Source organism: Eulemur rufifrons, chromosome 12 (genome assembly GCF_041146395.1).
Source record: "Eulemur rufifrons isolate Redbay chromosome 12, OSU_ERuf_1, whole genome shotgun sequence".
Taxonomy (NCBI): Eukaryota; Metazoa; Chordata; class Mammalia; order Primates; family Lemuridae; genus Eulemur; species Eulemur rufifrons.
In genome coordinates, this window is record NC_090994.1 from 16,922,947 (window position 1) to 16,948,729 (window position 25,783).

The 25,783-nt window shown below is 35.2% G+C and overlaps 1 protein-coding gene across 1 annotated transcript in view; it reads right to left on the bottom strand.

Moving 5' to 3' along the window:
- The window catches only part of TEX15 (testis expressed 15, meiosis and synapsis associated), a 60,178-nt gene that overhangs the window by 27,093 nt on the left and 7,302 nt on the right, over window positions 1-25,783 (bottom strand). Inside the window, exons 3-5 of the mRNA XM_069485043.1 lie at window positions 16,961-17,198; window positions 2,120-2,266; window positions 1,111-1,273 (exon numbers count right to left, since the gene is read on the bottom strand). Coding sequence (XP_069341144.1) covers window positions 1,111-1,273; window positions 2,120-2,266; window positions 16,961-17,198 — 548 coding nt within the window. The remainder of the gene's footprint in view (window positions 1-1,110; window positions 1,274-2,119; window positions 2,267-16,960; window positions 17,199-25,783) is intronic.

Consider the following 25,783-nt stretch of genomic DNA (forward strand, 5'->3'; position numbering starts at 1 on the left):
CATTGTCACTTTCCCATAGTGAAATAAATATTCTTGCAAATAATATACATAAAAAAAAAAAAAAAACCCTGGAAAGTGTAAGCAAATTTCCTTTTACCATGTGTAAAAATTATATTCCTAAAATTTCATAAAATGAATCTCAAATAATGAAGGAACTTACAAAAATGCATTATTTAACAAGTAAATAATTTCTCATAAAATGTTCACAAAACATTTACAGGTAACACTACAAAATATCCTTACTATAACAGAAATTAATGATGAAAAATTGCTTATGAAATCTATGAGATATGTGAATCTGTTAGATCATTGAAAAGTACTATAGACACAAATTCAAATATACTAGCAACACATATAAATGAACCAAGATCCAATATATAAAAGAATTCCAATAAATTAATAAAATAAAAAATTAGTCTAATTACAAAAAGTAGGTAAAAGATTTGACCAGAAACTTCAGAAAGGGAAAATCTAATGCTCAATACACCCATCAAAAGATCCAAAGTATTTGGGGAAAAGCAAAAGATAAAAGCAATGAAATGCCACACCTAACTAGAGAAGCAAAAACCGTAAAAAAAAAAAGTCTGACAATAGTAAGTTTCTCCATTAAAAATTAGAGAAATGCAAATTAAAACTACAATGAGATACATATAATCATTAGACTGGCAGAAACAAACCACCTGACAACACTGTCTTGGGTTTAAATTGCACATTCCTACTGTAAATATATACTCTATAGAAAAATTCCTGCACATACGCACTGAGACACTGACGTGAGGGTTTAAAATAGCAATGATTGGAATAAGAAGAAAACTGGAAAGTGCTCAAATACTCCCAGTAGAATAGTGTATACTCATGCAATGGAATACTCCATCCATCTATAAAAATTAATAAGCTATAGTTATACATATCAACATGGAAAAATCATATGAACATAACACCAAGCAAAAGTCATCACAAAAATACCTGCACTATGATTCTGAATCTGTAAAATGGAATACAGGTAAAACGTAACTATTTTCCCTAGTGATTCACAATGCATTAGAAAACAACAGCCAGAAATATTAACACCAGCACAAAGGCCCCTGAAATACAATACATGCATCTTACCAGTCTTCTTAGGAAATCCTGTTGAGAGGAATCTCAATGATGTCACAAGGTGTCCATTATCTACTTTTTGACCAATAAATTTTACTGTTAGTACTGCATATGGAAGACACTGCCTAGGCTTATCTACTGGCTTTGAAAGGACATCATATTCATAGAAGTATGCCTGAAAGATAAAGAAGAAGAAAAAGAACAAGTTTGTGCTGATGAATTTTGGTAATCAGACTTGAGTAGTAAGCTCATAAATTAAAAATCTCTGTATAATGGCATGATGTGATTTATCTACTTCCACATACTCCCTCCTGATGCCTTCTTCAACCCTAGTTTTTCTTTTGAAGATGTATAAAATTCCCGTTTACTCCCCACCACATATTTTTCTTCTTGGTAGACTACCAATGTTGGCAGAAGCAGACACAAAATCTGTTGTTAAATAAAAAATATTTTTCCATTAAAATTTAAACACCTTGCATATTCTCTGAATCACTGTATTTTATTTGGTAGGAAAAGTTAATTAAGAAAATAACAATAATACATTTTATATGAGGGAGCATGTATGTATTTATGGGGTACAATGTGACATTTTGATATACGTATACAATGAGGAATAATTAACTCAAGCAAACAAACGTACCTATTACCTTGCCCATCATTTTTTATGGTGAGACATTTGAAATTTACTCAGTAATTTTGAAATATGCATAATTATTACCTATTGTCACCCTACTGTGCTGCTTTGTTCAAAAGAGAAGTTGGTTTGTTTTGCAAGTTAGGAATTTACGGAACATCTAAATAAAAGAAGCCACTGTACTTTGAACAGAGTTAAAGGCAAATTTTCAACCTTCTTTACATGACTACAAATACTAAAACAGCTTTCACCGTTTGTTAAGATTGTATTATAATAAATGAAGGAAGAGATTTTCTCTAATTTTTGGGAATTTGTTTTATGTCTTCTATCATACAATGTGAAGTATGTGACTTTCAAGTAATCAAATGAACCGTAACATTAACATACTGCTGAACTATAGGCTTGTAGCTCAATGGCATCTTTCAGAGAAGGTATACTTCTTGACATATGGCAATCAAATTTAGGAGAAGGATCCAAAGAAACTTTGTTTTTATCCACAGAAGGCTGAATTTTCTTCACTTTTCCAAAGAGAACCTAAAAACAAAACAAAACAAAACAGTCCGTAAGAATACATCTAAGTACTTCTAAACTCTCACATTTCAAACAAAAAAGACTAACACTGATTTTTTAAAGTAGAAAGATGAATGGAAAGATAATCCATTTTCCAGATGAATGAGAAGACTTAACATGGTAATTATGTCAGTTCTCCCCAAATTAAACTCTTAAGAGTGTAGAAAATGCCAATACAATTTTCAGCAAATTTACTTTTATAAATGAGTTTTAGTCTAAAAACTTATCTGGAAAACTAAACAAACAACAGCACAGGAAACTTTTTGAAAAATGTGGGTTAGAAATACAGAATGATGGAACAGGACAGGTTAACTTGCAATTGCAGATATAAAAACATTTTTTAAAAGGATGGTACAAGAAAAGGCAGAGGAATGAACAAAAAACAGAACAAAAAGCCTAGAAGTCAGTCCACATATATGTAAAAAATATTTAAAATATAGTATATTATTAAAGGTACCATTTGAAATAAGTGAAGCAAGGATAGATAATTCAATTCATGGTGTGTGACAACAGGAAAAAACTAAATTCCTTTTTTTAATGTATAATGAAAGTAAGTATCAAACAAGTTAAATATTTAAGTATTAAAAACACAATGAGGCTGGGCTGGATGGCTCACACCTGTAAGCCCAGCACTTTGGGCACTTTGGGAGGCTGAGATGGGAGAACTGCTTGAGGAAAGGATTTTAAGACCAGCCTGAGCAACAAACTGAGACCCTGTCTCTACAGAAAATAAGAAAAATTAGCCAGGAGTATGATGGCACATGCCTGTAATCCTAGCTACTCCGGAGGCTGGGGCAAGAGGATCACTTAAGTCCAGGAGTTCGAGGCTGCAGTGAGATATGATCACCACTGCACTCCAGCCTGTGTGACAGAGTGAGACCCTGTATCAAAAAAAAAAAAAAAAAGAAAAAGAAACCCCACAAAAAACCAAAACAAAAATCCCCCAAACATAAGGAAAATACTGTAGAAAGAAATACAAGGAAAGAGTTATCTAATCTGAAAGTGAGAAATCTTTTCTCAGAATACATGCCAAGAAATCATGAACCAAAAACATACAATATACACATATATACAATATACACATACACAATATACACATACATTTTTTAGAGACAAGATCTCTGTCGCCCAGGCTGGAGTACAGTGGTGTGATTATAACTCACTGTAACCTTGAACTCCTGTGCTCAAGTGATCACAATATTCTAAAATTTCTGTATATCACAAATGAGTACAAAAATTTAAAAAAACAAAAAACCACGGACATAATCAAGTGAAACTCGAGGAGCCAGAAAGAAGTATAATGAATATTACCAAAAGGTACACATTTTGAATAAAATCAGCGATTCTATAACTATTTATTCATTTGACACAGAGTCTTGCTCTGTCTCCTGGGCTAGAGTACAGTGGCATCATGGCTCACTGCAACTTCAAACTCCTGGGCTCCAGTGATCCTCCCGCCTCAGCCTCCCAAGTAGCTGGGACTACAGGTGCACAACACCATGCCAGGCTAATTTTTTTTTTATTTTTTGCACAGATGGGGTCTTACTCTTGCTCAGGCTGGTCTTGAACTCCTGGCCTCAAGCAATCCTCCCACCTTGGCCTCCCAGAGTGCTAAGTACAGGTGTGAGCCACCATGCTCAGCCAACTGCTATTTTTAATAGGTTAATACATTAGTTCAAAAGTCAAAACAATAATAAACATAATGTGGTATCCTGGACTAGAAAGAAACATTACTAGAAAGATTGGCAGAAGCCAAATACAGTCTCTATTTAATTGTGTTGTACCCACGTTAATTGCTTAGTTTTGACAAATGTGCCATGGTTATGTAAAATGTCAACAGGGAAAACTGGGTGAACTGTATATAAGAACTCTTTGTACCAGCTTTGTAACTTTTCCGTAACTCTAAAGTTATTTGAAAAAATAAAAACATAAAATAATAAACCATATAGAGGAAAACTGAGCTCTCAAGGTGTGTTTTAATCAATTGACAATGCTCACAAATCAATCAAAAAAGGGAGGCAAACCCAAGAAACTGGCAAAAACCATTAATAGGCAATTCACTAAATATAGTCAACAAATACATTTAACAGAAGGCTTAAACTCAGGAACAATCATAATAAACAAAAAAACTAATAATGAGGAACTAATTATCACATATTAGACTGGGAAACATTTAAAAAATAGTACAAGTTTAGTAAATGTGTGAAGTAGCAGGTATTCTCACACACTGTGGATACAACTGTCAATTAGTACGATCTTTCTCAGGGCAACTAGGCATTACATCCCAAATGTGTATAAACGTCCATACTTCTGACTCCTAGGAATAAACCAATTAATTCTTAGCAAATGATCATTTGTGTGTGTAAAAAAAAAAAACCTACAAGTATGATCAAAATATTATTTAAGAGTGTAAAAACAAACCCAAAATCAAACAATATACAGAATGTGCTGGGCAAATTTATGGTAGAGGTATATGGTGGAATACTATGCAGCTGTTCAAAAGGATATTACAGAATACTTATTTAATGGCATGGAAAATTTTTATTTGATCAGTGAAAAATCAAGTTATATAGTATATAAAGCAAGAACATACTTTAATTATAATTATATATGCATATCTATATACATGAATAGATGACTAAGTATATAGATATAAGGAAAAAACAGGGCTTTTTGGAAATTTTTCAGTATGTTACTTTTCTAAAATCAGTATCTATTACTTTTTAAAAAGTTAATTATGTTTAATAAATTTGATATTTGAGGTAAAAAAAATTTAAAGACTCATATGATACTTGGGAGGCTCAGGCAGGAGGACTGCTTGAGTCCAGGAGTTTGAGGCTATGGTGAGCTATGATCCTGCCATACTCCAGCCTGAGTGACAAAGTGAGATCCTGTTTCTAAAAAGAATAAAAAAGAGGCCGGGCGCAGTGGCTCACACCTGTAATCCCAGCACTCTGGGAGGCTGAGGCGGGCAGATTGTTTGAGCTCAGGAGTTCGAGACCAGCCTGAGCAAGAACGAGACCCCCGTCTCTACTAAAAATAGAAAGAAATTATATGGACAGCTAAAAATATACATAGAAAAATTAGCCGGGCATGGTGGCGCATGCCTATAGTCCCAGCTACTTGGGAGGCTAAGGCAGAAGGATCGTTTGAGCCCTGGAGTTTGAGGTTGCTGTGAGCTAGGCTGATGCCATGGCACTCTAGCCTGGGCAACAGAGTGAGACTTTGTCTCTAAAAAAAAAAAATCATAGATATGAACCACTGATTTTATATGGATGTACAGACATCCTAAGTTGTCTTTACATAAGTGCGAATGCCTTACTATGATTTTAATAGTCCTGACAAAGCTATTAACTAACTAAAGAGTAAATCTTAACCAATTTATCTGTTAATGCTTGAAATTCAGGCATGAGACTTACTTTTAAAATTTTTATTAGTTTTAGAATTTTAGAAAAGTTGCAAAAATAGTTCAGACGTCAATTCTAGGAAAACAGTGGAGTAGGAAGCACAAGAAATCTGTGCTATTATCCCCCTAGATAATAACTATGCTAGCAAAATCTGTCTGATTTTGGAACTCTGGAGGCTACTGAAGGCTTGCAACTTTCACGGTGGGGTTTAGATCGTGTATAGATTGAGTATCCCTTATCTGAAATGCTTGAGACCAAAGGATTTCAGGTGTAGAATACTTTTCTGGAGTATTTGCATTATACTTACCAGCTGAACATCCTAATCAGAAAATCTGAAACCCAAAATGTTCCAACAACCATTTCCTTTGAACATCACACTGGCTCTCAAAAAATTTTGAAATTTTGGGTTTCAAATTTTTGGATTAGCAATGCTCAACCTGTATTGTGGTTGATTTCAGTCAATTTCAGTTCTTAGCACAAGAGTAGCTATCCTTCAGCCACCCCAGTGGCCCCATGGCAGGCAGCTGTGCATGTGTTCCCTGAGCAGCCTGCACACTGCTTGTGGGTGCTAGACTGGGTGATAACAAGCATAGAGGATATGTGCTATGATCACTTCGTTACTGCTTCTGATAACAGAGGTGGTCAGCATTGTTCTTGCATCTCTCTCCATTGTTGAAAGCCATTCTCTCTCTGGCTGAAGTGATCTCTAAAGATTAAAAAGCCAATGCCTTTTTTTCTCCTCTTCATTTTTGTCTTTTTCCCCTTTTGGAAGCCATATCCTGAAGATGATGACATTCAAAAGCAACCACATATATGACAGAAAATAGAAAGTCATTACACCAATAGACAGGTAGGTGCAGGCTCAGAAAAGACCTGAGAAATTTACACATTAGGCTTATCATTGGCACAGAGGCAGCCTACAACAACAAACGCAGAACACAGAACAAAAAGAAAAACAGCAAGCCTTGGGAGGAGTTCTGATTTCCAGAGTTATTACATTGTTAGAGTCAAATGTCTAGTTTTCAACCAAAAAAAAAAAAGAAAGAAAAAATCCAAAAGGCATACAAAGAAATAGGAAATTATGGCCCAAAGGAAACTGTCCCTTAAAAAGACAGTCCCTTAAAAAGACCTAATATGATAGCAGATATACTAGACAAAGACTTCAAAACAACTGTTTTAAAGATATTAAAAAAACTAAATATGTGGAGAAGTCAAGAAAACAATGTATGAACAAAATGGAAACAGCATTAAAGAGACAGAAAATGTAAAAAAAAAAACAAACCCAAAAATATATTCTGGAACTAAAAGGTACAATAACAAATGAAAATTCACTAGAGGGGTTCAAAGGCAGATTTGAGCAGGCAGAAGAATCAATCAGCAAACTTGAAGATTGGAAAATGAAAATTATTGAGTCTGAAGAACACAAAGAAAGAAGACTGAGGAAAAGTGAACACTGCCTAAGTAAGGGACCTGCGGTGCAACATCAAGTGGACTAGTATGTGCTTTGTGGGAGTCCAAAAAGGGAGATGTTGAAAAGGTCAGAGAATATTTGATGAAATAAACGCTGAAAACTTTCCAAATCTGATGAAAGACATGAATATAAACATTCAAGAAGCTCTATGAACTCCAAGAAAGACAAACTCAAAGAGACCCACAGTGAGACACATTATAATCCAACTGTCAAAAGCCAAGAGAAAAAAATTTCAAAGCACAATAGAAGCAATTCATAATATATAAAGGATCCTCAATAAGACAACAGGCAGATTTCTGATCAGAAACTTTGGAGGCCAGATGGCAGTGGGCTGGTATGTATTCAAAGTGCTAAAATGAAAAAAAAAAAACCAAAAACAAAAACAAAAACAACCCTGTCAACCAAGAATCCTGTATCTGATAAAACCATCTATTAAAGGTTGGGGGGAAACTGAAACACTCACAGACAAATGGAAGCTGAGGGAGAGTTCGTTCCCACTAGACCTGCTCTACAAGAAAGTTTGTTATCAATAGACTGTCCTGCCAAAGGGAATCCTAGAGGTTCAAATAAAGGACACCAGACATTAACCTGAAGCTCTAAAGATCTCAGTAAAGATAAATACATTGGCAATTGTAAAAGGCAGCACAGTAGTCCCCCCTTATCTGTGAGGGATAGGTTTTAAGACCCCCAGTGAATGCCTGAAACTGAGGATAGTACCAAATCCTATATATACAGTCATGTGCTGCAGAAATGACTTTTCAATGACAAACCACATACATAACACTGGTCCAATAAGATTACAATATATTTTTACTGTATCTTTTCTATGCTTAGATACCTTTACAAACAAAGTATTTATCACTGTGTTACAACTGCCTACAGTATTTGGTACAGTAACATGCTGTACAGGTTTATAGCCTAGGAGCAACAGGCTACACCATTTGGGTTTTTGTAAGTACACATTATGTGACACATTTCACAGAACATAGATATATTGATAAGCAACATATAACTATACTCTGTTTTTTCTTATACACATGTACCTATATGATAAAGTTTAATTTATGAATCAGGCACAGTAAGGGATTAACAATAAATAATAAAACAATTATAAAAATACACTGTAATAAAAGTTATGTGAATGTGGTCTTGGTCTATCTCTCTCTCAAAACATCTTATTCTTCTGTATGATGGGTAACTGAAACTGCCAAAAGTGAAACTGTAGGTAAAAGGGGATTAGTGTACTCTTTTAATAACAGTGCACAACTCTTTTTGTTTTTTATGTGATTTAAGAGAATAATGCATTAAAAAATTAAGTCTAAAAGCTAGTATTATTATAATTTTGGTTTGTAACTCCACATTTGTTTTCTATATAATTTAGGAGATTAATGCATTAAAATCATTAGTTTTTGTTTCTGGATACAAAATGTATAAAGATGTAATTCTGTGACATCAACAACTAAAAGCAGAAAAAAGCTATTGAAGAAGCAGAGTTTTTGAATGTTATCGAAGTTAAAATGGTATAAATTCAAATTTAAGTGTTACAACTTTAGAATGTTAAATGTAATTCCCATGGTAACCACAAAGAAAATAGCTAAAGAATATAAACAAAAGAAATGAGAAAGAACTTTAAATATTTCACTACAAAAAAATCAGCTAAACACTAAAGAAAAGAGTAATACTGAAAATGAGGGACAAAAAGCGGCCATACGCGGTGGCTCACGCAGGTAATCCTAGCACTCTGGGAGGCCGAGGCAGGCGGATCATTTGAGCTCAGGAGTTCAAGACCAGCCTGAGCAAGAGCGAGATCCCGTCTCTACTAAAAATAGAAATAAATTATATGGACAGCTAAAAATATACATATAGAAAAAATTAGCCGGGCATGGTGGCGCAAGTCTGTAGTCCCAGCTACTTGGGAGGCTGAGGCAGGAGGATTGCTCGAGCCCAAGGAGTTTGAGGTTGCTATGAGCTATGCTGACGCCATGGCACTCTAGCCGGGGTAACAGAGTGAGACTCTGTCTAAAAAAAAAAGGAAAGAAAATGAGGGACAAAAAGCTATAAGACCCATAGAAAACAAATAATAAAATGACAGAATTTCCCCCTTAACAGTAATTATTAATACTTTAAATGGAACTAAACTCTCCAATCAAAAGATAGAGACTTGCAGAGTAGATTAAAAAAAGGAACATGATTCACCTACAAGCTTTCTATAAGAGACTCATTTTAGATGTAAAGACACAAATAAGTTGAAAGTGAAAGGACAGAAAAGGATATTTCATACAAATATGAAGTAAAAGAGAGCAGGGACAGCTATACTAATACAGATAAAATAGACATTAAATCAGAAAAGGTTACGAGAGCACAGAAGGATATTACATATTAATAAAAGGTTCAATACATCAAGAAGATATAACAATTATAAACCTTTACAAGCCCAATAGACTATCAAAATATATGAAGCAAAAATTAACAGAAATGAAGGGAGAAATAAACAGTCCTACAAGAACAACTACTGACCTCAATACTCCACTCTCAATAATTAAGAACAAAAAACAAAAAGGAAAAAAAAATTTAACACACACACAAGAAAAAAGAAAAAAAATAATTCATATAGAAGACCAGGAAGGAAACAGAGGACTTGAAGAACACAATAAACCAACTCGATCTAACAGGCATATACAGAACATCCTACTCAACAACAATTAAATAGTATGCATATGCTGCCTATGAGAAACTCACTTCACCTATAAAGACACACAAGACATGGAAAAAGATATTCCATGCAAATGTAAACCAAAAAGGAGCGAGAAAAGCTGTTCTTGGATCAGATAAATGTAAAATCAAGAACTGTAGGCCGGGCGCGGTGGCTCACGCCTGTAATCCTAGCACTCTGGGAGGCCGAGGTGGGCGGATCGTTTGAGCTCAGGAGTTCGAGACCAGCCTGAGCAAGAGCGAGACCCCATCTCTACTAAAAAATAGAAAGAAATTATATGGACAGTTAAAAATATATATAGAAAAAATTAGCCGGGCATGGTGGTGCATGCCTATAGTCCCAACTACTCGGGAGGCTGAGACAGGAGGATCCCTTGAGCTCAGGAGTTTGAGGTTGCTGTGAGCTGGGCTGACGCCATGGCACTCACTCTAGCCTGGGCAACAAAGTGAGACTCTGTCTCAAAAAAAAAAAAAAAAAAAAGAACTGTAAAAAGAGGCAGAGAAGGTCATTATATAAAGATAAAGGGGTCAATTCAGCAAGAGGCTATAACAAAAAAATGTATTCAACACTGGAGCACCCAAATATATAAAGCAAATATTAATAGATCTGAAGAGAGACACAGACTGCAATAATAGTAGGGGACTTCCAACACTCCACTTTTAGTAATGGATAGATCATCCAGTCAGAAAAATCAACAAAGAAATATCAGAGCTAAACCACACTCTAGACCAAATGGACCTAACATTTATAGAACATTTCCATCCAACTGCTGCACAATACACATTTGACTCATCAGCACATGGAACGTTCTCCAGGTTGAATCATATTAATGTCAGGTCACACAAGTCTCAAGAAATTAAAAAAAACCCAGATTATATCAAATAACTTTTCTGATCACAATGGAACAAAGTTAAAAATAACAAGAGAAACTTTAGAAAGTATATATACATATGGAAATTGGAAACAGTACACATACATGGAAATTATACAACAAGCTCTTGAATGACCAATGGGTCAATGAAGAAATTAAGAGGGAAATTTAAAAATTTCTTAAAACAAATGAAAATGGAAACAACATAACAAAACCTATGGGACACAACAAAAGCAGTACCAAGAATGTAGTTTATAGCAATAAACATCATAAAAATAGAAAAATTTCAAATACACAACCTAATGATGTACCTCAAGGAACTAGAAAAGTGATAAGCCAAATACAAATTAACAGAAGGAATCACATAACAGAAATCAGAGCAAAAAAAAATAAAATTGAGACTAAAAAAATATCAAAACAATGAAAAATTGGATTTTTAAAAAGATAAAATTGACAAGCCATTAGCTAGACAAAGAAAAAAAGAGATGACCCAAATAAATAAAATGAAATACCAAAAGGAAACATTATAATTGATACTCACAGAAATACAAAGGATCATTATAAACTATTAAACAAATGGATTAATTCATAGACTTATAACCAACCAAGACTAAGCCATGTGAAGAAACAGAAAACCTGAAGAGACCAATAACAAGTTCAAAGCATGAATGAAAAGCAGAGCTTGAGTCCATCCTTCGAAGTGAGGTATCACAAGAATGGGAAAACAAGCACCGTGTGTACTGGCCATCAAATTGTTACTAACTGATCGACACTAAGGTACTCACATAGTAGTAATATTCATTGAGTGCTGGTTAGATGAGAGGGGGGTCGTGGGGGTGGGGGTGGGGGTGGGTAAACTCACAACAAATGAATGTGAGTGCACTGTACGGGGGAAGGGCACACTTGTAGCCCTGGCTTGGGTGAAGCTAAAGCATTACATGTGGCCAAAATTTTTGTATCCATATAATATTCTGGGGGGAAAAAAAAAAGTATCACAACAAAGAAAAGACCCAGGACCAGATCTGGCTTCACTGATGAATTCTACCCAAGCATTTAAAGAAGAATACCAATTCTACTCGAACTATTCCAAAAAATTGAAGAGGAGGGAATACTTCCAAACTCATTCCATGAGGCCAGCATTACTCTAATGCTAAAATGAGATCCAAACACAACAACAAAAAACCTACGGGCCAATATCCCTAAATGAAGGTGGAAACAAAAAACCTCAACAAAATACTAGCAAACTGAATTCACCAACACAATAAAGAGATCATTCATCACGATCAAGTGGAATTCATCCCAGGGATGCAAGAATGGTTCAACATTATGCAAACCAATAAATGTGATACATCACATCAACACAATCAAGAACATAAACCATATGATCATTTCAACAGATGCTGAAACAGCATTCAGTTAAAATCCGAGATTTCTGATAAAAACTCTCAAGAAATTGGGTACAGAAGAAACATACTATGACAAACTCTCAGCTAGTATCATACTGAACAGGAAAAACCTTAAAGCTTTTCACTGAGATTTGAAACAAAACAAGGATGCTCACATTTTCACTGCTTCTATTCAACATAGTTCTGGAAATACAAGGCCAGAGCAATCAGGCAAGAGAAAAGAATTAAAGGCCATCCAAATTACAAAGGAAGAAGTCAAATTATCCTTATTTGCAGATGACATGATCTTATATTTAGAGAAACCTAAAGATTTCATCAAAAAACTCTTAGAACTGATAAATTCAATAAAGTTACAGGACATAAAATAAACATACAAAATTAGTAGCATTTCTATATGCTAATAGTGATCATTCTAAAAAGGAAATCAAGAAAGCAATTCCACTTACAACAGGTATAAAAAAATAAAATCCCCGGTAATAAATTTAAGCAAAGAAGTGAAAGATCTCTACAAGGACAACTATAGAACACTGATGAAAGAAACTGAAAAGGACACACACACAGAATGGAAAGATATTCCATGCTCACGGATTGAAAGAATTAATAATGCCCATACTACCCAAAGTCAACTACAGATTCAATGCAATCTCTATAAAATACTAATGACATCCTTAACAATCCTAAAATTCCTATGGAACTACAGAAGACCCCAAACAGCTAAAGGAATCCTGAGAAAAAGAAAAAAGCTGGAGGCATCATACTACATGACTTCTAATTATACTACAAAGCTATAGCAACCAAAACAGCATGGTACTGGCATAAAAACAGACACACAAACAAATAGAACAGAATAGAGAACCCAGAAATAAATACACACACTTACAGCTAACTCATTTTCAACAAGGGTGCCAAGAACATACACTGGGGAAAGGACAGTCTCTTTAATAAATGATGTTGGGAAAACTGGATATCCATATGCAGAAGAACACAATTAGATCCCTATCTTTCACCACATAAAAAAATCAACTCAAAATGGATTAGAGACTTAAATGTAAGACCTGAAACTATGAAACTACTAGAAGAAAACACTGGAGGAAATGCTAAGGGATACTGGTCTTTGTAAAGATTTTTTGGGGTAACACCTCAAAAGCACAGGCAACAAAAGCAAAAATAGACAATGGATTACATCAAGCTAAAAAGCTTCTGCACAGTAAAGGAAACAATCAGCAAAGTGAAAAGACAACCCACAGCATGGGAGAAAATATATACCAACTATCCATCCAACAAAAGACTAATTACCAGAATATATAAGGATCTCTACTGGTCTTTTACCCATTTTCAAATTGGATTATTTGGGTTTGTTTGTTTTTGCTATTGAGGTCAAAATAATGTCAACAAAACCAAATAACCCAAAAGTAAAACAAACAAAACACATACACACACAAAACCCAATTAAAAAATAAGCAAAAGACCTAAAGAGAAACTTTCCAAAGGAAGACATACAAATGGAGAACTGGTATATAAAACAATGCTCATTACTACTAATCATCATGGAAGTGCAAATCAAAACAATGAGATATCTCACCTCAGTTAAAACGGCTATTATCCAAAAGACAAAAAATAACGGATGCTGGTGAGGATGTGGAGAAAGGGGAACACTCAAACGTTGGTGGAAATGTGTAGTAGTATAGCCACTGTGGAAAACAGTATGGAAGGTCCTCAAAAACTCAAAATAGAACTACCACATGATCACACAAGCTCACTGCTGGATATACATCCAAAACAAAGAAAAAAAGTGACAAAGCAGACCACCACATATACTGGGGAAAGAAAACCCTATTTAAGAAATGGTGGGGGGAGGCCGGGCACGGTGGCTCACGCCTGTAATCCTAGCACTCTGGGAGGCCGAGGTGGGTGGATCACTCAAGGTCAGGAGTTCGAGACCAGCCTGAGCAAGAGCGAGACCCTGTCTCTACTAAAAATAGAAAGACATTATCTGGCCAACTAAAAATATATACAGAAAAAATTAGCCAGTCATGGTGGCACATGCCTGTAGTCCCAGCTACTCGGGAGGCTGAGGCAGTAGGATTGCTTAAGCCCAGGAGTTTGAGGTTGCTGTGAGCTAGGCTGACGCCACGGCACTTACTCTAACCCGGGCAACAGAGCAAGACTCTGTATCAAAAAAAAAAAAAAAAAAAAAAAAAATGGGGGGAAAACTGGAGAGCCACATGCAGAAGAATGAAACAGGACCCCTATCTCTTGCCATACATAACTATTAATTCAAGATGGATAAAAAACTTAAATGTAAGGCATGGAACCATAAAAATTCTAGAAGTAGGAAAACTCTTTTGGACATCAGCCTAGGTAATGAATTTATGACTAAGATCCCAAAGGCAAATATGGCAATAAAAAAATAAATGGGTCTTAATTAAATTAAAAAGCTTCTGTATAGCAATGGAAATAATCAGAGTACACAGACAACCTACAAAAATGGGAGAAAATATTCACAAACTATATATCCAATAAAGGGCTACCATCTACAATCTACAAATAACTCAAAAGTCAGCAAGAAAAAAGCACTTTTGTCCATCAAACAGTGGACCAAAGAAATGAACAGAAGTTTTTCAGAAGAAGATGCACAACTGCCCAACAAACATGAAAAAACGTTCAACATTTTGTTCAGGGAAATGCAAATTAAAACCACAATGAGATGCCACCTCTTCCCTGTCAGAATGGCCATTATTAAAGTCAAAAAACAATAGATGCTGGCATGGATGCAGAGAGAGAAAGGAACACTTATACACTGTTGGAGGGACTGCAAATTAGTACAACCTCTATGGAAAACATTATGGAGATTCCTCAAAGAAATTAATGTAGACTTACTATTCGATCCCACAATTCCACAACTGGCTGTCTACCCAAAAGAAAAGAACTAATTTTATCAAAAAGACACCTGCACTTGAATGTTCATCGCAGCACAATTCACAACTGCAAAGATGTGGAACTGAGCTAAGTGCTCATCAATTCATGAGTAGATAAAGAAAATGTGTATACATATGCACCTCCATTAATTACTATTCATGCATAAAAAGGAATAAAACATGTCTTTTGCAGCAACCTGGACAGCACTGGAGACCATTATCCTAATAAAGTATCTCAGGAATGGAAAAAGAACCACCACATGTACTCACTAATAACTGGGAACTGAACGATGGACACACTTGGCCATACAGAGATGCAAAAAACATTGGAAACCAAGAAGGGGCAAAGATGGGAAGGACATGAGGGTGAAAACTTACCTACTGGGTAAGATGAATACCATTATGGTGATGGACGCACTAAAAGCCCCAACTTAAATATTATAAAAAGTATCCATGTTAACAAAAGCATTTGTACCTCCTTAATATTTTGAAATACAAAAAACAAAATCAGTGTATCAAAGAGATATCTGTACTCTTGTTTACTGCAGCACTATTCACAGTAGCTAAGGTATGGAATTAACCCAAGTGCCTATCACTGGATGAATCGATAAGCAAAATGTGGCATATACGTATGATGGAATATTAGTCAACTTTTAGGAGGAAATTTTGACATATGCTGCACCATGGATGAACACTGAAGACATCAGGCTAAGTGAAATAAGCCAGTTACAAAAAGACAAATACCGTATGATACCCTAAGTATATGAGACACTTAGAGTAATGAAAATCAGAGAGACAGGAAGTAAAATGGTGGTTGTCAGGGACTGGAGGAAAAAGGGGAACGGCAGTTGTTTAACGGGTATAGAGTTTCAGTTTGCAAGACGAAAAAGAGTTCCGGAGATGGACGGTTGGTGATGCCTGCATAATATGAATGGACTTAAAATCATCGAAGTTTACACTTAACTGCTAAAATAGTAAATTCTGTTATGTGTATTTTACCACAATAAAAAAATTGCAAAGAAATATGTACTTATTATAGGATATCTGGAAAATGCTAATTTAGAAAACTAGAAAGAACAGAAAACTACATTGTCATGATCCAAAGATTTATCACTGACAATTGAGTACATTTCTTTTGGCCTCTTCTTAATCTGTAAAGTTTACATCATCTTGATGATACCCATATTTTAAATTTTAATATTTAAAACAATTAACATGATTGCATAAGCATTTTCTCATGTCTTTAAAAACTCTGTAAACCTAATTGCAATTGGTGCATATTATTCTAGAGAAAGGATGTACAATAAATTCATGATGCACTATTGTTGGACATCTTCATGATGACTACTTTTTTCTACTATGAACAACACATATGAAAAAGTTCGGTGGTTCTGTATACCCTGCACCCAGCTTTTCCTAAAGTTAACATCTTACATAATCATGGCATAATTATCAAAATTAAGAAATTAACATTGCTGTATTAACTAAAATAAACTGTAAGAGTTTAATAACATTAAACCAAAATTGTTATAATACAATGTTTTAAAGGAGAGCACTTAAAACATTATGTGTTAATTATGATATGAACAAATGAGTGAAAGAAAAGAGGGTCAATCAGGAGAGAAAAAAATATATACTGGGAAGACAAAGATGATGAAGGCAGCCTTTGCTTACTTGGAGTTTTGCTTTGTGCTGCACACCCAATTAAAGAGTCAGGAATATGGAAAATTTTTGAATTATGATGACAAAATAATAATTACTTATTTTATAAAACGTAAAAACTAATAATTTATATTGAAAAGGAAATATGTTCAGGTCACTTTAAAGCAAACCCTTTACATATATGTAATGTATTTGTTTTATGCTACCTACCTTAAAAATTATAATGCTTTCTACAGTAATGCTTTGACTATGAGCATAATTCAAGGCAACATCCACATGTCTAAATATATAAATTCCAAGAAGAGGATTTCCTAATATCTTCAACGTAGATGCTTTAGTACTTATCCCATTCTGACATATCTCTGTCACATCACTTTGTGGAAGTGCTAAAAAGCAGAAATGTTCTTCAAGTTCTCTGCCATGTCTTCCACTGTCACGCATCTCTGACCTAAAAGAAAACAAATAATGTATGCAGTTAAAGGCAAATACCAACAGAATTTTCAAGAAGATAATTATTTCAGCTTACCACAGTTAGAAAGCAAGAATTCGTAATATTCAGAGGTATCACTACCCTATGATGATAAGTTAGACTGAAAATCATCTAAGGAACAAATTCAAGATTACTTGTCCAGGATTTATGAACATTGTTATCACTGGCCTGTAACAATAAGGGCTAATATTTTGTGAATGCTGCAAATATAACCAGTAGAAAGTCTTTAGCTTTACATGCATTTTGTCATTTTGTTCTCAACTCCTCACAAAAAATTTATTATTATTGTTGTTGCTATATACATTTTAAAAATAACGAAAATGAGGTTCACATGGTTAAATCTTGCCAAAGTAGCAAAGTGACAGAGTTGGAATTATATAGGCCAACTCTTGTCAGGTTCCAGAGCTCAACTTCTTGCTAATCGTGTTACGGAGGGAAGAATGTATATTTCCTAAATGACATCTGTTTCTATCTACATACTGCCCTGTATCTTTACCTACATAGGTGTGTGCATGCGTGCACACACACACAATTATTAGGGACATTCTCCATTCTTCAGGGATCTAGACAATCTGGAGAAACAAACTAATATTTGATTACAGGCTCCTATCTTAGCAGTAAGAAAATTATGAATCATCCTCAGAAAAGGTTATAATCTGAAATAAAGATACTCCCGATTCTACTACTTCCATAAGAAGACCCATTTATACATATAAAATATACATCCATCTCCCCTAACTGACAGACTAGATACGGTGTTCTATATGGCTGTTTCAGGAGTAAGAAGTAACAGGAATTGCCACATCAGGTGGTACAACAGAGGTTCAGACACTAGGGCAGAAATCTAGTTCCAAATGATTATTTGCAATGATGAACCTACAGAACCCAGCAAAGGAATGTATATACCACAAAAGGAAAATTGTTCTTGAAACCCACATGCTTCTAAAATTTATTTCCTGGAACACCACTCACAGAATTCGTATAAAGTGTATCATGCATGTAAGTGTATTAATATTTATTTTATTTGCAAGAATAACTTACCGTTAACAGTAGACAGAATCAGAAAACAAATGGTAACATTTACAAAGCAAGACTGGCTTATTAGATCATGACCACTTCTCTCCTAGCACCCAGAAATGTCAACCTGAACTTTTAGCTCCACAAGTCTGCATTTCTAGCTCTTGCTTTCAACTTCGTATCAGCAGATTCTATGAACCACTAAGATTGTTGACTGTTAAACTTTAATTCCTTAAATTAAACTGCTAAAATTTAAAACTTTTCCCCATATTTGACTTCTTCATTGGTTTTTCTTGGAATGTGGAAAAACATTAACTTTCTGAGCAATGCCTATAAGGAATTCCCACATAGAAACACTAACAATACAACAGAGGATGGGAGGGAGGGAAGAAACTGAAGTATAAAGGTTCTTACTCTACAAATGAATATTATATTATCTGAAGATACACCACGATAAATTAAAGATATATAATGTAAACCCTACAGCAGGGTTTTTCAGGAGTGTGCGGCACCACTGACATTTTGGGCCAATTTTTTTTTTTTTTTTTACCTAGTCATCTTGCTGGTCATTACATCACCTTAAGGGAGTTAGGGGAATGAAAAAAATATAACAAAAATCTGATCCAGGGCTACAAAAACCACTGTAAATTAAAGTAGAAAATATTCCTTGGAATTTTATATTGTTAATAATACTGATAAATACTTTTAATTTCAAATATGCTTTCAGAATTACATTTGAAAAACATTTAGGCCTAAATATGACTCAGATAATAAAAATGACCAATAAAAATAGCTTTTATTAAATAGAACTATTTCTGGATGTCACACTGTTAAATGACAGAAACTCTAAGTCTTAAGACTTCCATATCAGAGAAAATAGATAAAATGAGCCTGAACAGTCTTTTGAATACAGTAACACGTATTCACCTAGGAATATGAGGAACTAGCATAAATAAACTGCTGTATTACCAAGAGGCAATACACATCAGATTCAATGCTAGTAGGATATTTTTATTATCTTAAATATAATACGTGAGAGTTAAGAATAACTTTCCAGACATGTCTTCCCAGGTTTTTTATGTAGCAGTAACAATGAGGAATAGGTGTCAAAACTTGTCAAACCCTGAACTTCACACATAGCTTAAACTCTGGAGTACAAAGCTGAAAATCTACCAAGCACTCCAAGTGTTAAAATTTGTAGTTATACTCTTGCTTGTGGGTTTGTCATTTTGGTCATTTTAACTATTTTATTAAATATTAAGTAAATAAATATAAAAGACTTAGATGAGGAAACTCATATTGATATGAAAATCATAAAGTTAGTATAGCACAACTATCGTGGTAGAAATAGGATTGGAATCTTGCATATCTTTCTGAAGACTTTTAATTAACTCTGTCTCCCGACTGAAACCAACTACAACAGAGTAAAGGTGTTAAGTGCCTCAGATGGAATGCCTCTGTCATAGTTAATTATTAATACATCATCCACAGTAGGTTCCAAGACAACCTGCACATAGTAATCAATAATTTTTTATTGTGTAAATGAAAAACTGGAGAGTTCTAACTGAAAACAAACATACACAAGAGGCATTTAGTTACTGGGGGTGTCTAAAGGACAGAATGCAAGTATTCAAGTAAGTGTGATTTTTAGAAAAGAGTTAAAGAAAATGAGGTTATTTCTTTGGAGAGCTTGAAAGGGAACTTAATAGTTTCCAAATCCATCAGATTACTAGTGTTAAGTACCCACTGTCCAGGTGGCCCAAAGTGTAATACATAAAATGAAAATAAGACAGCTAAGGAGAAAATGGAATTCAACAAAACCTAAGCACGAAGGCAATGTGAGAAATGCGCTAATTCACACAAGTCTAGAGATGAGTGTACTCATTTTCTGCAGCTGCTATAGCAAATTACCACAAACTCAGTGGATCAAAAAGCATAAATTTATTATCTTACAGTTATGTAGGCAGTAAGCCAGATGTGGATCTCACTGCGCTAAAATCAAGGTGTCATCTGGACTGTGTTCCTTTCTGAGCTTCTGCGGGAAGATCCATTTTCCTGTTGTCAATTCAATTACTAGCACTTGTAGGACTGAGGTCCCCCTTTCCTTCCTGGCAGTTAGCTAAGGGGCCTTCTCAGTTTCTAAAAGCTACCGACATTCCTTGGCTCATAATCCCCTTCCTCCATTTTCAAAGCCAACAAAGGCAGGCTGAGAGTCTCGCTCAAATCTTTTTTTCTTGTATCTCCTTTCTCTGGTCCACTTTTCTGTCTCCCTCTTCTGTTTTTAAAAATTCATGCGCCACTATACAATATAAACATGTAATGGAAAAATAAAATAAAAATGGAAATTGCAAAAACAGAAACTCTCATGTGATTAAGCTGGGCCCACACAGATAACCCAGGATAATCACTCACCTACACTTCTGTGACCTCAATCATATCTGCAAAGTCCTTTCTACCACATAACACATTCACATGTAGACATCTTTGGGGGAGCATTATGCTACTTACCACAGTAACAACTAGGCCTACAGGCTTCCTTGCTCACAGCCACCAAGAAAGACAAAGACTTCATCTTCTCAGGATTTGCAAACAAGTCTCATGCTGTGTTCTACTGAACTATAATCACTACACCTGTACATCAGTAAACCAATAAAGCAAGGGGAACTGGACAAAGAATGGTTTAGACTAATTATGTAAGACAATCTAGAATTGTTTGGAAAACTGCAGTCTAATATAGTCTACTCATTTGGCTACCCTTTATTTATAGAAACCACTCTTCCAACACACACGGTTTCAAAAATACTCATGCCTACAACAAAGCACTTTTAATCCACCTCACAGAAGGGAACAACCCAAAGTTTCATCTAATTACATCTAACTCCAGATCCACACGATGTGAGTGATATGCCTTCATTCCCAACAGGTCTGGATATAGATCTATATAATCAAGATCTATTTAGGCAACATATGGTTAAAAGCTCAAATTACCTATACTCAAAACACACTGGGGGAGAAAAAAGAGGATAACTACAATTAAATAAACAAACATGAAAAATGACAACAATGGTCAGTGTTAACTGGCCCTTAGCATAGAGTATATCCTTCCTATATAGTAGTAGCTGGCATTCCTCGCTCTCAAAATTCCAAAGGCTAGTAACAGTAACCATAGCGTAAGAGCTTGTTTAGACAATGGTTGAAACTAAGAATTTCTGTCTCCTGGCAATAAGCTTCTGAGAGCTTCCCATCACCTGAGGCCCTAAAACTACTATGGCCTTTACCTACTGGATTTCAATTTGAAACTGTTTCTTCCCCCCAGAATGCACTTAAAATACAGTCATCCATTGCATAAGATGTTTTGGTCCATAATGGACTGAATTTACAACAGTGGTCCCATAAGATTATAATGGAGCTGAACAATTCCTGTGGCCAGTGACGATACAGCCATCATAATGTCTTCGCACAATGCGTTAGTAACATTTGTGGTGATGCTGCTGTAAAAAACCTACTGTACTGCCAGCTGTATAAAAATATTGCATATATAATTATGTATGGTACATATACCTTGATAAACAGCCATGTTACTGGTTTGTATATTTACTAACTATACTTTTTATTGTGAGAGTATACTCCTTCTACTTGTTTTTTTTTTAAAAAAAAAGTCAACTGCAGAACAGCCTCAGGCAGGTCCTTCAGGAGGTACTCCAGAGGCGGCACTGTCATCATAGAAGACGACAGCTCCATGCACATTATTGCCCTTGAAGACCTTCTAGTGGGACAAGATGTGGAGGCAGAAGGCAGTGATATTGATTATCCTGACTTTGTAGGCCTAGGCTAATGTGTGTGCTTGTGTCTTAATGTTTAAAGGGAGGGATATATACCTACATGATGGGTGCAACGCGCACTATCTGGGGATCAGACACGCCTGGAGCTCTGACTTGGGGGGAAGTGCAGTACATGGACAACGTATGTAACCTCCAATTCTGTATCCCCCATAACAATAAGATGAAATAAAAAAAAAAAAAAAAGAAACTAGAAAAAGAAGAGTAGTTAAATCTAAAAGTAGACAAAAGAAACAAAACAATAAAGATAAAAGCAAAAATCAACGAAAGAGAAAAGAAGAAAAAATAGAGAAAAATCAATAAAACCAAAAGCGGGTTCATTGAGAACAAAAACTTCTGACCAGACTGATTAGCTATTGATCAACCTCTCTCCAGACTGATCAAGGACAAAAGAGAGAAGACATACATTACACCAATAACAGAAATGAGAGAAGTGATGTTACAATGGGTGATGATTCTGATCTGCAGCAGAATTTAAGAATCTCTGTTCTAGTTCATGAACCCCAGACTGACTGAAAAACTCTCACCTAAATTAATGCCTACAGTTGCCAGGGAACCATGTTGAAAAATATGCGCAGACAATGTAAATCCATCATCACTTCCAGACAACAACCCGAAGCACCTAATACTGATGGCTAATCTGTAGTATCATTTTCATAAAATGAAGGATAACTTTATTTTAAAAATGTGAGCTGCTAAAAATTCAGCACAATTTCTAACAACTGCAAAATCTGTAACCATAGTTGCAGTATATAAGAAATAAGTAACTCAGAAAATGAAGCTTTCTGAAATGCCCTGATGAACAGGGAAAGGTGAAAGGTACAAGAGAAGTAAAAAAAAAAAAAAATTTAGAAAGGAAAAATTTCAGAAGTTCTGGGCAATGGATCAGGAAGTAAAGGAAGTTAAAGACACCTTGGATCATCACTCTTAAAGGCATTCTCTGTCAATAAAAGCTTGTGTTTACCTTCAAAAAAAAAAAAAGTTTAAGAAGTAAAAAAAGAAAATTTTAAATAGAAAAAAGCTTACAGAATAAAGACATAAAGAAAATGTTTTTGTACAGCTGCGTAATGTGTTTGTCTTTTAAGCTAAGTGTTACTAAAAAAGTCAAAATGAAAAACAATTTAAAGTTTATAAAGTAAAAGTTACGGTAAGCTAAGGTTAATTTATTATTGAAGAAAAATTTTTTTATGGATTTAGTGTAGCCTAAAGTGTACGTTTATAAAGTCTACAGTACTGTAACGTCTTAGGCCTTCACATTTACTCACTGACTCACCCAGAGCAACTTACAGTCCTGCAAGTTCCATTCATGGTAAGTGCCCATACAGGTATACCATTTTAAAAATATTTTATACAGTATTTTTCCTGTACCCCTTCTATGTTTAGATCTACAAATACTTACCACTGTGTTACAACTGCTAATATAATAGTATTCAGTACAGTAACTTTCTGTACAGAGGTTTATAGCCTAGAAGCAGGAAGCTGTACCATACAGCCTATGTGTGGCGGTACATCTAGGTTTGTGTAAATACACTTTATGATGTGTTTATACAACAACAAAATCACCTAACGATGCATTTCTCAGAACATATCCCTGATGTTGAACAATGCATGACTGTGTATTTTCACTATATAAAGTTGAGTAGTTCCACTTACCAGACTGAAAATATTTAAAAGGAGGTATCTGGGAAAGACCTAAGGCAACATATTTGTGTTTTACCACATACTTATCTCCTGCTAAATCTCGTTCCCTATAAAACCATATTTCACACTAACTTCTAAAAAATGAATTCTCTACTTCAAGCTCATCTTGCCAAGCTGAACTATGAAACTAGGCCACAAACAGAAAGGATCTTTTTCATTTAATGTGAATTTTCTATGATTTAAAAAAAATGATCTTTCCTGGGTCTTAGCAAGGTACTCTAATATGTTCAGGTTTTTTTTGTATAATTAAACTACAGCCACATGAAATATATGGTCTTTGCCCCAAGTAGAGATAATCACCAACCTCCCATCTGGGAACAGTAAGGATACTTACTGCCTTCTTCCCCTGAATTAAATCCATATTTTAGAATCTCTTACCTGAATGTGCTTCTTTCCCCTATACCAAGTTCAGTTCCAATTGAGATATCACTGTCTTCAAGTACAGAAACACATTCAAAATGGCTTAAAAATACACTACCTTCTCAAAACAAGAAGTTCAGAAATCAGGCAGTCTTCATCAGGGTTGACTGATTCTGGGACTCCAGATATCATCAGGGATCCAGGTTTTTCCCATCTCTGACTGTCCTTAGCTTTAGAGTCATCCTAACACTAGTCTTACTACTATCCCAAGAGTGCCACTACCAGTAGCTGGTTGGCTTCTCTTTCCCAGAGACCACAGCCAATCTTTCCTCAGCAGCGTGTCAGTAGTCCAAAGTGGTTTAGTTCTTACCATTCTTGGAACCAATAATTGATAACATGGCTAAAATTAAACATGAGTGACTCAGACTACTCATCTGGGATGGAAAGTAAATTCAACCAAAGACATCAAGCTGAATACTGACAATGTTTAAAATGACATCCTTTCACATTAATTTGAAATGTTTAAAAGTTATCTTAAAACAAAAAAGGGCCAAACTGATACAAATACGGCAAAAGAATTAAGGAGAACTGAATTCAGATTCTCTCTTACCCATTAAAGGCCAGCTCAAGTTTCTTAACTCCTCAAAACATGTCTCAAAATTCTTCGGAAGAATAATCAATCTCTTGCCAATGTACTTGTATCTTTATCATGACATTATTTTATATTTAGCTGTATATCTTCTGTACTAGAATGTAAGCTCTTTAGGGCTGAGGAGAAAACTTTATTCATTTTCTCTAAGGGTATCAAATATAATGTCTGACACAGTAGGCACGCAAGTGTTCAATGAAAGATCAAATACACACGTTTAGATTATAAATGTGTTTGTGCTGACTTCACATGTAAGGGGTAGATAGACTACAGATAACAAGTGGAGATTAGTATCTTTTTGGAGCTATTGCTTTTCCTGAGACTGCAGATTTATGACGTTGTTATTTCCTCTAAGAGAAGTGATGACAATAAAAGCCAGAGGTAGTCAATGTTATTTATACTTTCTCTTTTCTTCCTATTCTATTAGTCTCTTCTGCTAACCAATCTGTTTACTTTCCTTTTATTTTTGTTTCCACCTGTGCTGTAAGGCCACTTAAGGATACTTCCTAGCATCATTTCCTAGCATCATTTTTAAAAATGAGATAAAATGGCCGGGCGTGGTGGCTCACGCCTGTAATCCTAGCACTCTGGGAGGCCGAGGCGGGTGGATCGCTCGAGGTCAGGAGTTCAAGACCAGCCTGAGCAAGAGTGAGACCCCGTCTCTACTAAAAATAGAAAGAAATTATATGGACAACTAAAATATATATATACAAAAAATTAGCCGGGCATGGTGGCGCATGCCTGTAGTCCCAGCTACTCGGGAGGCTGAGGCAGTAGGATCGCTTGAGCCCAGGAGTTTGAGGTTGCTGTGAGCTAGACTGATGCCACGGCACTCACTCTAGCCCCGGCAACAGAGTGAGACTCTGTCTCAAAAAAAAAAAAAAAAAAAAAGAAAAGAAAAAAAAAATGAGATAAAAGTTTAACTTAATTTGACACTGAAGCACCCACTGTGTTGCCAGACTCCATCTTACACTGTG